Here is a 13,522-nt window from a genome sequence, read left to right as displayed (position 1 = left end):
ATGGAGCTGGTTTCCGCCTTCCACCTTCCCGATGGTGAGTGCTCTCTGTCACGAACAACTCCACATTTGGCTAAGGCCGAGGATCTGGCTTGCTTCCATGTATGTGGACCTATCTGCATTGCCCCTGTGGCACGCCTGGGTTGGCTACCCAGAGGCTATTTAAGCTGTGGGCTGGCTTTCCCCGGGGTCCGAGGATTGTTCAATGTTCCTGAATAAACTGCATTGAAAAAAAAAAAAAGAAAAAAAAATAATGTCTGAAACAGTAAGTCTCAGGAATTAGAGCAAAGAATATTTGATTGCAAAGGGCTGGGTGCTGGGATTTCTGACATGTTGATCTCTGCCTGCCCAATAAAATATAAGTAAATAGTGATGATCCAAGGTACAATAGAATGATATAGTTGACACCGTCCTGTGTATCTGAGTTCTCTTTAAAAGATCATAAGTGTTCTTAACACACACATGCACATACACACACACACACACACACACACAATGGCAACTATGTTAAATAATGATGGGTGCTGATAACCTGCTTTGAATGATTATTTTACTATATATATATATATGTATCAAGCCAGACACTATAGTTTAAATACATAGAATTTTATTACTTAATTTCCTGACAGTACAGCTAAATGCAAATTAAGAAAGAGAAAAAAAAACAGATAAAATTAGAGAACATACCATACAATTGTATGAGTCAATAAAACCTTGAGGAGTTGGCAGCAAAACCCCACATGTACACAAAAAAGGTCCCTGTGTAGTACCTGAAATGAGGAACATTCTAAGCAAAAGGGCATTTTATGAAGAAGTAAGTGGAAGACTATACAAGTTATTTGTGGGCCAGTGTTTTCATAAGCATTACCATTTACTGCATACTTAAATTCTGTGGAAACCTCTTCCACATGAAGAAATTTCTAGGTGTCTGTATAATGCTGGATAGCAATTCAATCCCAAGTCCATGGAGAATGTATGATTCAAAAGTATATTTTCTTCATCTTACAAACTGACTTCTGTTTATAACTGCAAGGGAGGTCATTCCAGCCCCATACAGGTGTCCAGTAAACTAGGGTAACACATTGCTCTTCCTCATTGTTGGGCTCATCTTTGTGCCAGAATCTGAAAGGGAGGAAAGAGCATCAGGGTGTTTCCTGCAATAATGCTTGAAAAGAGAAAACAAGAGCAAGCAAGCCTGAGCATGAGGGTGGAATTTAGGGAAATCGGATTGAACTACGTACAAATCAAGTGTTCTCCATCACACTTATCTGACATTTCCCTTGATAACAGGCCTAAATTACTCAATGCAATATCAGTATGATGCTTAAATGAACTGTTCTCTCAGCACACACCCCAGGAGACTGTTAACCCGTGGTGATGCGCTGAAAAGGTCTCTCCTTATTCCCGTGTATTAATATAGTATCCTTCCATTTTACAAAAGAACTGTATTAGAGACTGCAGAACTAGATGAAATCTCTAGATAATCTACATATTTCGCCCATCAAGAACAAATATTTTAAAATCCTGGATTCCTAGTTTCTTCTCTGAAAATTGAGAACAATAACCTCATATATATATATATATATTTTTTCAAAACAAATATCAGGATAGAATATGAGAACATACTAAAATATTAGAGTTTTTAAATAATTATAGAAATATGAAACACAACAATATGAGAGTTGGGGGCTTTTAATATGTGAGAAATAATGATTTATGATCTGGACATCAATTTTGACTATAAATATATAAATGAAGGCTGGAGAGGTGGCTCAGACATTAAGAGTGCTTGTTGATCTTTCAGAAAATGTGAGAGCTCTGCTCCCAACACTCATATTGGCGAGGTCCTATCACCTGCAACCCCAGCTCCAGAGGAGCCAACACTGCTTCTGAGCTCAATGGACACGCACATACACATGGCAGACACTCACAGACACACACACATATACACAAATAAAAATAAATTAAATCCTATTTTAAAGGTATAGGTGAGAGGCTGAAAGCATGATGAAATACAACTATTTATATGGACATTGGTTGGATGCTCAGGCTACTTATCATTCCACACTCTACAAACCTAACTCCCCCATCTCTACTGGGAGAATTAACAATATCTGTCACACAGGACTCTTGTGATGAGTAAATGGGGAGTAAAAGTAACTCTATCACCAGAAGTTACATCCCCAGTGAGCTATTATAGTTTTATAACTGAAGCTGGAACACCCTCAGTTCTCCTCATGTACAGGGCCCAGGACTCCTCCATGTGACTCTAGACTCACGTGACATTTGCATTGTATGGTGTCCCATCAACCCATCGCCACTGTCGATGACCTGGATCCCGCAGCCCTATAAAATAACCAGCACGAGTGGCCAGGATCCTGGTGATGAAATTCTAGAAGGAAAGAAAGATTCAGCTTTCAGTCTGGATTAAAGGCTTCTTTTTCTGTTAAAGAATTTTCATAAGATCTTTTAAAAATTATTTTTTATTAAAATTTTATTTTTATATTAATTACAGTTTATTCACTTTGTATCCCAGCTGTAGCCCCCTCTCTCATTCTTTTCCAATCCCACCCTCCCTTCCTCATCTCCCCCCATGCCCCTCCCCAAGTCCATTGATAGGGGAAGTCCTCCTCCCTTCCATCTGACCCTAGCCTATCAGGTCTCATCAGGATTGGCTGCATTGTCTTCCTCTGTGGCTGGAAGGTTGCTCTTCCATCAGGGAGAGATGATCAAAGAGGCAGCCACTGAGTTCATGTCAGAGACAGCCCCTGTTCCTATTACTGGGGAACCCTCTTGGAGAGTGACCTGCCATAGACTACATCTGTGCAGGGTTCTAGGTTATCTCCATGCATGGTCCTTGGTTGGTGTATCAGTCTCAGAAAAGACCCTTGTGATGCACCTATGAAAATACATAATAATCAAATCCTAGTTTATATCCCTAGGCCCTTAAATATTTTTCAAATTTTAAATAGAAAAGACAGCCCCCTCATCCCCTGGAGTACCCATTTTCTCTGGCTGATCAGAACACAGGCAAACTCATGACTCATATTTTCATGAAACTGGAAACAATCTCTGACCATCCATAATGAATTCTCACCCTTCACAATAGCCACTAATAACATAAAGTACCTTGGTGTGACTCTAACCAAGCAAGTGAAAGACCTGTTTGAGAAAAACTTCAAGTCTCTGAAGAAAGAAATCGAAGAAGATATCAGAAGATGGAAAGATCTCCCGTGCTCATGGATTGGTAGGATTAACATTGTGAAAATGGCCATACTGCCAAAAGCAATCTACAGATTCAATGGAATTCCCATCAAAATACCAACTCAATTCTTTACAGACCTTGAAAAAAAAGATTCTCAGCTTCATATGGAGAAATAAAAAACCCAGAATCTCCAAAACGATCCTGTACAACAACAGATCATCTGGAGGTATCTCCATTCCTGATCTCAAGCTGTACTACAGGGCAACAGTAATAAAAACTGCATGGTATTGGCATAGAAACAGAAAGGAGGATCACTGGAACCGCATAGAAGACCTAGAAATAAATCCACACACCTATGAATACTTGATATTTGACAAAGAAGCCAAATCCATTCAATGGAAAAAAGACAGCATCTTCAACAAATGGTGCTGGACCAACTGGATGTCTACATAATGAATTCTCATCTCAGACTCACTCCCCACTTTTCTTTATCAATACCATTTTTGAAAGTTGTGCATGAGAGAATTTTGCACAATTCGTCATTCTCCATTCGTAACTTCATATATTTCATTTCTGATGGTTGGTTGTGATTCTCTCAATCTTATCCTGTTTCTCTAAAACTATTTCTGTTAGGGAGGAAGCATTAGACTACAGAAAGCCTTAGAATGCTGGAATCACAAAATGCTCTTGCAAGAAGAAACATTCTATCCTACCCTCCATCTTGTGTGTTGCGTTCCCGGTGCCATGTTTCTTTGGCGGTTGTTTAGGTCTACCGAAGGGGAAGCAGGTGTAGAAGGCAGAGAGCAACCTTCCCTGTATATCTGTTGGAAAACTTTCTGCCACAGCACCAACACCCACGTCAACACAACTCCCTCTTGGTAAAAAGAGGCAGACAGCAGGCCGAGCCCAGGCCCCACTCTCTCCCAGGATGCACCTGTTCTTCCGGGCTGTGAATCACCAGCAGATGAGCGCCCATGCTGGAGCAGTTCTCTTCACTCTCATTCCAAAATGTTAAGTCAGTGGAAATGAAGTAGCAGTTGGAACCAAATGGCGTCCAGTTCATTGGGCAGCAGCTCCAGACTTTGTCTTTGGGGGAAGAAGGAAATGGAAGTGCTAGGTAATAAAGTCGTTTGAAAGGCTGCCTGAGTGCAGAGCCCACGTGGAAGCTGGGACCCTCGACGTCTCCAGATACAGCAAGATACAGCTCCTCACCCCTCATGTACCAAACAACTCAAGTCTATCTCCACCGATACTAATGTCAGGGCCTGTTTGTCCTTCTGGGGTGCTACCACACAACAAAACAGAAAAACCGAGTGTAAAGGACATCCAGACTCGTAGAACATAATACAAAACAGTTTGGGTATATAAAGAATAGAACATGTGACACCAATAGCCAGAAAATGTCATAATGTATATGTAGTATGTAAACAATCATGTCACTAATCATGGCAGCAATATTCTGACAGAGATGTTAAAATTAGCCCTGATAAAAAATACTTCACAATAACCAGGCACCATGGCACACCTCTGAAATCACAACATTCTGGGAAGCAGAGGCAGGCAGATCTCTTTGAGCTCAAGGCTAGCCCGGTCTACCAAGTGAGTCGAGGACTTCCAAAGCTACACAGAGAAACCCTGTCTCAAAAAAACAAAAACAAAAAAACAAAAACAAAAACAAAAAAATCTTCACAAAAATATTGCAAAGGTTCTAGAAATAGATCTAAATTAGAGTGCCTCATGAAAGTAAAAGAAAAAAAAGAGTAAATAAAATCTAATAGAGTGTTTTTTAAATGAAGTGGTTATAGTAGAGTAGAGGTGACAGAAAATTCAGTTAATTGGAGAAACAAACCAATAGAAGCTGAATTAAATAACAGAGGCAAAACAGAAATGAGTGAATGAATATTAAATAAATAAAATAATACAGTCTCCCCTCATAATTTTAATGTGCCTATACCAAATAAGAGAGAAATGAAATATATGAAATAAAACAAAGAATTGAGAAACACATTGTAGCAAATATGCATACATTCATACGCTCGTAATCCTAAGTGTTTAGAAACGAGGACTATCAAAGAGATGAGCAAACAGCTAACAGTGGATCAGTGTTAAGTGAAGGACTGAGATTTACACTTGCCGTGGTGAACACAAACAAGGCTCAGACAACAGAGCATGCTGTACACTGTTACAAAGAACTTGGGCAGATATACACAAACACACTGTTCTGCCTCTTGAGAAACCTGACCCACTATTCCACCATAGTGTGAGCTATATATGGCAACATCCTTTCAAAATTATACTGTGAAAAATGGAGAAAATATGTATTTAATTTTTCACATATAATTATAATGTAATAATATAATTCTTGTACCTTTTCTTCTTACCAATCCCCTGCAATGTTCACTCCTACCTTCCAAACTCATGGCTTAATTTTATTGTTTTCAGAACTATAGGCAATTATTAACTGCTGAGAGAAGGAGAATGAATCTTGTTCAGGATGAGCTCATAACTGGTTGCCCAATACCAAGATAAAAGATGATTATAGGTCAAGGTGCCAGTTTGGGGGTTTGTGTGTGTTGGATGGGTGTTTCCTTCCTTTGGTTTCTGTTTCCTCTCTGGTCTTCTGGTCAGTGTCCTGTGATTGAGCAGAGGGTCTCCGCCTGAGTTGACAGCTGAACATCTGGCAGCAGGCATGGCCTCTTTTGAGCATGGCGTGTCCATTAGAGCTGAGGGCTGGACAGAGTGGTGAGGAGAGGAGTGGTATTGAGGGTAGTGTCTGGGGTGCACTAAGAGAGTGGAGGAGGTCCAGGACCTGTGGTCTATCTGAGGTTCCGGCAGACGATGTGTCCACTGGTCCAGCAGTGAGTCTCAGCCGGAGTGTGTCTACTCTTCTTCAGGCTGGTGTGGCCTGCAGGTCAGCAGGGGAGGGTCTCTGGTGTTGGGGGCAGGTATGGTGGAGAATCGTGTCACTGAGAGTGTTTCACGGGCAAGCTGCCTATCTGTTTTTCTGGCGGACATGGTCCACACTTGTGTAGTGGATGTTCACCGAAGTTGGCGACATTTCTGATAGATTCTGAGGTGGCCTGTCCTGGGAGGTGGAGTCCACATGTACATTTATATCAGACCAGAATATCTGATGTGTATGCCTCCATTTGTCTACACAAGTCTTGTTTGTGAAAAGGGTTCTGTTATTCTTATAATTCTCTAGCTTTTACTTCTTTCTGAACATCTCTGCACAGTTGCTGTTTCTCATCTCACTTTATATTTATAAATAAAGAGGAAATAAATCCCTTAAGGAAATCAAGAAAAAGAGAAGCAGAAAACACACACGCACACACCACACACACATATACACCACACATACACACACCACATACATCACACATATACACACACACCCTGACACACATACACCATACACACAACACACATACACACAAGTATACACACTACACACCTGACACCATAATCCCTTCACTCCAGCAGCTGATACTGGAATGATTTGTATGACGTTCAGATAGTCTTCCATTGGGGTTGTCCATGGTCAGCTGGTAAGTCACTGTGAAGAAAGAAGGGAATGAGCATCCATACACCGTGGAGCATCATGTCCACTACGTGGGCCAGGACAGTGCACTTCCTCTCCACCTCCCCCACTTCTCCAGGCAAACCCACTGAAGCCCACACTAAAGCATTGCTCCCCTGTATTCACTTATATCACTCATTTCTACATCTCTCATTTCCCCCCACACACACACACACTTTATTTTCTGGGAAAAACATCAATTAATCACAAACCCCCGTATCAGCAAACTACCACAAGTTCTTCATGGTGATCTGTTAACTCACCAGTGTCCAACTTCCTTTATTTGAACAACTTCTTAGAAGAATAATGGCTATGTTACCATATCCTAACCATTCCCAATTGCAGGTAGGAGTTCTTTAAACATCTGGAGACTTTTAAGTGGGATGGCTATGATCAGGATACATGGTATGTAAGTATACAAGTTTCAAAGAATAAACAAAAATGATTTTAAGTTAGCATTTTGTTCATAAGTGCATATTAAACACTGTTAACAAACACAGACTTTCTGCACTATTTTAAACTAATGTTTCAACCTTTTCAGTTCCTCTTTGAGGTCTTGAACTTCTGTTTCTTCCATATCTTTAACTACCCTACCCCACCCTCTTAGGGCTGATGTGCCAATTAGAGCAGATCCTGCTTCTGTGAGAATGATGCCTCATCGCAGACAGACTGCAGACATGAGGCACTTGGTGTAAGTCACTCCCACTCCCTCCTGGACTGTGCAGTGAGAACTGTGACCATCTTCACAGCAAACAGAGAAGCAGACTGTAGACCGCAAAGAACATCCTCAAAGCTTCTCACACCGAGATTTCAGATATGGCTTTGTGGGCAGATGAAACAGGGCAGGAATGTTTTATCTCCTCAGTCCTCACTATTTAATTTGCTTACATTTTCCTCTCGTGTTGAGAAAAAACAATCCCAAATGAATCAAAGCCTGTAAGCTGCTGACATTATGAAATGCTGGAGATGAACTCACAGTGGAGAGAAGCTGTGACCAGAGAGTGTGATTGCTGGTGAGCCCAAGGCTGGAAGACACTGGCACAGACAATGGTTATAAATGGCAGGTACTAACAAAGCTAAGTGAAGGAACCTTAGAAATCTCAGTGGTCAAAAGACAAACAGAAAGTAATAAGGAAGAGAAGTTAAGGAAAACATGGTATTGCATGTAAGATTTGACAAACAAACAAACAAACAAACAACAAAATAGAGCCCAGAACTTGGGAGGCAGAAGCAGGCTGATCTCTGAGTTTGAAGTTAGCCTGGTCCACGAGGGAGTACCAGGACAGCCAGGACTACACAGAGAAACAAAAACCAAACCAAACAAAGCATCTCCCGGGAGTCTCTGTGGAACGGACAAGAAAGTTCCCAGAAGAGACACCAGTCAGTGAAGAACTTACCCACACAGCTCGCGATGAAACAGGTGCTCAGGAGGAGAATAGAAACCACAGCAACTGACCAGAGTCTCAGGGTCCAGTAGACTCCCTTTCCTGTGGGAGAGCAAGAAGGGATACTCACCACAAAACCAAAAAATCAGAGCAATGACTCACCAGACAAAACACTCAGAGTAACTATAAATTTAAAGGAGGGAAAAGCTGTAAGAACCCTAGAATAAAGGACCAAATCAGCTGTGAAGCTAACACACACACACAAAGAGAGACATCAATCACACACACACACACACCACTAATGCACATAAAACAAACACAACACCACACACACAATGTAGAAAAAGACTCTGTCAGGCACCGGCAGCTTCCATGTCCTTACACTTGCTTTGTAATAACCACATTCTTACACTGACGTCCTACCTTTTAAATTTCCCTTTCAGTATTTGGTTTCACGTTGTTGTTTGTTTGTTTTTTTTTTTTTTTGTTTGTTTTTTTTTTTCCAAGGGCTTCTGGCTCTGAGATATCACACTTACTTCAAATTCCTGTAGGTGTGCTGTCTGGCTCTCCTCTATGCCCTCAGCCTGCCCACTTCTCTGTGTCTTTACCCCAGGGAACTCCTCATCACACCACACACGTCCACCATCTCCTCTGAAGCGAGACAGGGCAGCTCGCCTCACCTCGACGCTCTCTCTCCTGCACCATTATTTAGGTCTATTTTCAGAGGGTCACAGTCTTCTTGGATCTGTCTCTCCGTGATACGAATCAGGGACCTGATTCTTTCCAACGGGCCAGAGCTCCGATCAACGTCTACACACTCTCAGCTAAATGCCCCAGAGATGGACAAGCTGCACACAGAGAAGCTACTGTGGGAACAGATGTCTGGTGATTGAAGGCACTGGAAGAGTTCTTAAAAGTCTCTTAAAGAAACAGGAAATTGAGAAACACACCTAAAATGGTTCCTGAAAACTCTGACAAGAATATTCTTATCACTTGCTCAGTTCCTGATATGGAAACTTCTTCCACCTCAAAATAAATTTATCTATAAGCCTTTTTAAAACTAAGTGTTCCTCACAAAGTTTTATGCGGGTTATTTAGGTTTTTATAAGTCCTCGTTCTTATATTGAACAGGGTTCTGGGAAGCAGTAAAAAGTCTGATTGGATGGCTAGAACTTGGTTTCTATGAATTAAGGTAGTAAATAATTAGAAGTTCCTGGAGGGCCGGGAGATGGTAAAGCCGTTGGTGGGCTGGCAAGCCTGAGAACCTGAGACTGATGCCCAGAACCTACCTAGAAATGTCATGTGTGATGATCCAGTGGTGGGGAAGCAGAGGCAAGTGCACCGTGGGAGCTTCTTGTCTATCCAGTGCAGATAACTGATGTTTCCAACCCATCAGAAACTGTGCCTCAAAGAAAGTGGATGGCATTCCTGAGATTTCTCCCCAAGGTTGTCCTTGAATGGGAAAAAAGGGGGGTGGGGTGGGAATAAAAGGAAAACATGACTGTGCCTAAGGGTTTGAAGTCTTTATTACAGATATCAGGGAGAGCACAGCCAGAGACATCTGGAATGATTCAGAGCGAACCAGGCCTTGCTCAGAGAATGGGAACCAGAGGCAAAGAGGCCAGGAGTCAGCCAAGAGGCCAGAAGACCAAAAGCACCATGTGTCCAAAGTGGCTGGGTTAAAACTGGAAAAGAAGCTGGGGAAGGAGCCAAACCCAGATTCTGGGCTGGAGAGTTTAGAGTAGGGAGTGGGATATGCCCTCCAGGATGTCTCTGTAAAGGTACTGGCAGTGCTGAGAGCGGCTGGAGAATAGCATCTGCTTTGATATATTAACGGGCACCTGAGTTAGCTCTGTGCTCCTGGTTGGAGTCCTAAGTCCTCACCCCTTCATAGATACATGTACATACAACCATACATACACACAACCATACAACCATACATACGTACATTTTAAAAACAAGGCATATGAGCATTTTTCAGAAATAGTATTGTTAAGTGGAAAGGGTATTGTGATGTGTATTTTTCTGTGTTATGGCTCTTTTGAATGTGAGGAAACTGGTATTTTAATTACGATTATTGGGACTATTCCTTGACAGTACCAATTCCAATTTGAACTCCCTCTTGTCACACAAGCTGTAACACAAATAATGGATCGATCATCTTTTTATGAAATTTTTATTTTTATATATTAATAACAATTTATTCATTTTGTATCCCAGCTGTAGCTCCCTCCCTCATTCCCTCCCCATCCTACCCTCCCTCCCTCTTCTCCTCCCATACCCCTCTCCAAGTCCACTGATAAGGGAGGTCCTCCGCCCCTTCTCTCTGACCCTAGCTTATCAGGTCTCATCAGGACTCATTGCATTGCTTTCCTCTGTGGCCTGGCAAGGCTGTCCTCCTTCATGGGAAGTGGTCAAAGAGCCAGCCACTGAGTTCATGTCAGAGACAGTCCCTGTTCCCCTTATTAGGGAACCCACTTAGAGACTGAGCTGCCATGGGCTACATCTGAGCAGAGGTTCTAGGTAATATCAGGAATGGTCCTTGGTTAGAGTATCAATCTCAGATAAGATCCCTATGCCCAAGGTTTTGGTTCTCTTGCTCTCCTTGTGGAACTCCTGTCCTCTCCAGGTCTTACAATCATCTTGACAACACAGTGGCAATCACATTGAGGACTGTAGGTCAATACACAAATGAGACTGATGGGACCTGAGCCTTTTAGATATGACATTTCCTTAGGCTACAGTGACCAGTGTATCAGGTCACCATGTGTGACTCAACTCCTGACCTTACAACTGCCTCTCAGCTATAGGTGTGGAGACTCTGGACCTTTGCCGTTGCCATCATGCAATGGACTGACTCTGTAACTATCCATAGGATTTCACTCACAAATGCATGGTTCACTCATTTTAATGCTGTGTGCTCAGCTAATTTTCTTTTGCCTATTTTTGCTTATATATCCATACATTTCTTTCCCTTACTTTTTTGTGTTCTGCCTTTGTTCTTGAAACAAACAGATTGATTTATGAATGGTTTTCACATGGGGTCTGGCTTGTCATTTGATTGGAGAGTAAAAAGCCTGCTGCTGTGGCAGGAGTTATAATCACAGAGCTTGAGAGTGTAGCCTTGTACCAAGGAAACAGACTGACCTTGTTGGTCCAAGATAACAAAAATCTGACTTACATTGGGTAAAGGTTGGTTTAGTAACATTTTCTGAGTTCTCTCATTGGATTCATGGAAGTGAAAGTGGTATGATAGGAGAGCCAAGCTTCATGAAGTCTGTATCACTCCCTTCTCACACAAATTCTCTGGAGCCTTCCTTCTGTTATCACCACCAGTCCCACCACACTCATAAGTCTCCAACAGGATACATGTGATACTGGGATACAGAACATATATATATATATCCCTATCCTTGGTTCTTACCAAAAAAAAAAACTTATAAATTTTTTTTTATGATAGGGCATGTTCTCTGGCAATTTTGTGGGGAATTCCAAAAATAATTACAGAGCAATCAATGTAAAAGGAACAGCTTTTCTCATATATAACAATACCATATCACGAGGCCTTACTTTTGCACTAGTGAGATGAGTCTTGCCAGTTCCTGCTATTGTTTCAAAATGGGACCAACCATGTGATGTGTGATCAGACAGTTGGACTTCTCACTCCCACCCCTTCAGAATGGGAAAAGAGCTGAAGACCGAGTTCAGTCACCAGGAACCAATTACTGACCTGCAGAGAGAGATCTCACACTAGATTAAACTCAATGAAGCTTTTCAGGTAACACATTAGGGGTAGCTGTACGTAATGGTGGGATAAATATAGTAATTTTTTCCCACGGTTGTTTGAGATAAGGGGAGAAGGAAGAAGTGGTTATTACTGCCAATACATCACTAACTATTTCAAGTTCCCATTTTGGATGAAGAAGCATAAACTGTAGGGTTGAGCTGACTGACTGTCCAGGAAGAGAAAACGCCCCCTGTTTTCTCAGCTGTGCAGAGACAAGCTTCTCTGCCTCCTGACCCAGCTCCAGCACGCCCTCCCCTAACTGATTTCTCTCTGGACCACTAACACCCTGAACCCTAGTCTCTGCTCCATTACCTTCCAGATTATGCTGAAGTGATAGAACAAAGTCCAAATGAAGGATGTCCTTCAGTAAAATATAACATTAAACAGAAGAAAGCAAGCTGGTAGGGAAAATGGAAACTCACAGCAGGAACAAAACTGTGGCTGAACTCAAATCAGGTGTGAAGACAAGTGTAAATTATCTGCATCTATGCAGAAAAAAATGCAAAAACTCCCTATGTAGAATATAATAACCACTGAGCATTAAACTAGAAGTGTGTGGTATACTTGGAGGCACAGGCAAAGGGAACGTAATTTTGTTTTCTTCTGAATTTTTCAATATTTTAAAAATATCTTCATATTGAACCTATCTAATTAGAAATCAGTTATATGCTATGCCTGGGACTCTGATCAGTTCCTGAGATAACACCAAAATTCTAAAAATTGCCAAAGAGAAAAGACTAGGAAGATCAGAGTATCTAATAATGGCTTATGAATTAAGTCACACTGCTAAAGCCTCCAGTCCTCAATTCAGGACCCTCCCCCTGGGCTGTGACACTAGATTTGTCCTGCCACCTGTTCTTCATGTGAGGACTGGTCTAGAAAAGGCTCCACTTTGCCAACAGTAGAACTGCTTCACTGTGTGACTTCGATCGGTTGTTTTTAATCCTTATCAAAGGGTTGAAGCATTGCAGCTAAAGTGTTGGAAGGTGGAAAGCAATGAAAATAAACCACAATTAAGCTCCTGTGGACCAGAAATTCATTTCTGATCCCAGTGAAAGCTTTAACCCAATTCACTGATTTTTTTTCATAAATACAGTATGAAATTATAACTGCTGACTCCTGGGTAAGATGACAAATTAGAAGTCTCACCAATAAAAAGAGAAGCCAGTAAAAAGATACCCAGTAGTCTCTCTCTCTCTCTTTGAAAAGGAAAAAACTTTAAATGAACTTAATAAGCCAGGTGAGATCTCTGACTAGGAGACTGCGGCTGCCCAGACATACCAGTTTCTGCAGAGAGAGCAGTGAAGACTGAAGACGGAGCTCTGTGCATTACTCACACAGGCCAGGAAGGTGAGTCAGCTGAACACCAAGGACTCTATGTGGAACTGGCAGTGACCCGGAGAACTGAAGAAGTTACAGCAGTGCACAGGGTTTGCCGGAGTCTGAGGTTACCACCAGGCAATGACTTACAACCTCTGCTTCCACAAATGGGGCAGCCACAGGCCCCCACGTGCATTGACCACACACTGTACTGAGAGGAGCCAGAGAGAGCCTGAGGGTGGACCTGA

General features: G+C 41.9%; 1 protein-coding gene across 2 annotated transcripts; it reads right to left on the bottom strand.

Moving 5' to 3' along the window:
* Positions 1-587: 587 nt before the first annotated feature.
* LOC110565031 (C-type lectin domain family 6 member A-like) lies at positions 588-13,299 on the bottom strand. Of its 2 annotated transcripts, none has more exons than XM_060384179.1 (6): positions 13,236-13,299; positions 8,180-8,269; positions 6,657-6,758; positions 4,137-4,288; positions 2,277-2,389; positions 588-1,119 (listed from the first exon to the last, which is right to left on the bottom strand). In XM_060384179.1, exons 1-6 carry the CDS (start codon positions 13,282-13,284, stop codon positions 978-980), a joined length of 648 nt encoding a protein of 215 aa, XP_060240162.1. In that variant the 5' UTR covers positions 13,285-13,299; the 3' UTR covers positions 588-977. The 2 variants fall into 2 exon arrangements, with proteins under 2 accessions (XP_060240162.1, XP_021518295.1); XM_021662620.2 differs by lacking the exon at positions 13,236-13,299 and adding an exon at positions 8,848-9,056.
* Between the last annotated feature and the right edge of the window lie 223 nt (positions 13,300-13,522).

Source organism: Meriones unguiculatus, chromosome 5 (genome assembly GCF_030254825.1).
Source record: "Meriones unguiculatus strain TT.TT164.6M chromosome 5, Bangor_MerUng_6.1, whole genome shotgun sequence".
NCBI lineage: Eukaryota > Metazoa > Chordata > Mammalia > Rodentia > Muridae > Meriones > Meriones unguiculatus.
The sequence above is the reverse complement of the archived record's forward strand: the minus strand, read 5'-3'. Positions and strand labels throughout refer to the sequence as shown.

What these genes read in the sequence shown, in the direction of transcription:
- LOC110565031 (XM_060384179.1), bottom strand. Translation starts at nt 13,284, where the DNA reads ATGCACAGAGCTCCGTCTTCAGTCTTCACTGCTCTCTCTGCAGAAACT. An exon ending in TTTCATCGCGAGCTGTGTGG is followed by an intron (nt 6,759 to 8,179) that starts GTAAGTTCTTCA and finishes CTTTCTTCACAG; the next exon opens with TGACTTACCAGCTGACCATG. An exon ending in TTCACAGCCCGGAAGAACAG is followed by an intron (nt 2,390 to 4,136) that starts GTGCATCCTGGG and finishes CTTTCCTTCTAG; the next exon opens with AATTTCATCACCAGGATCCT.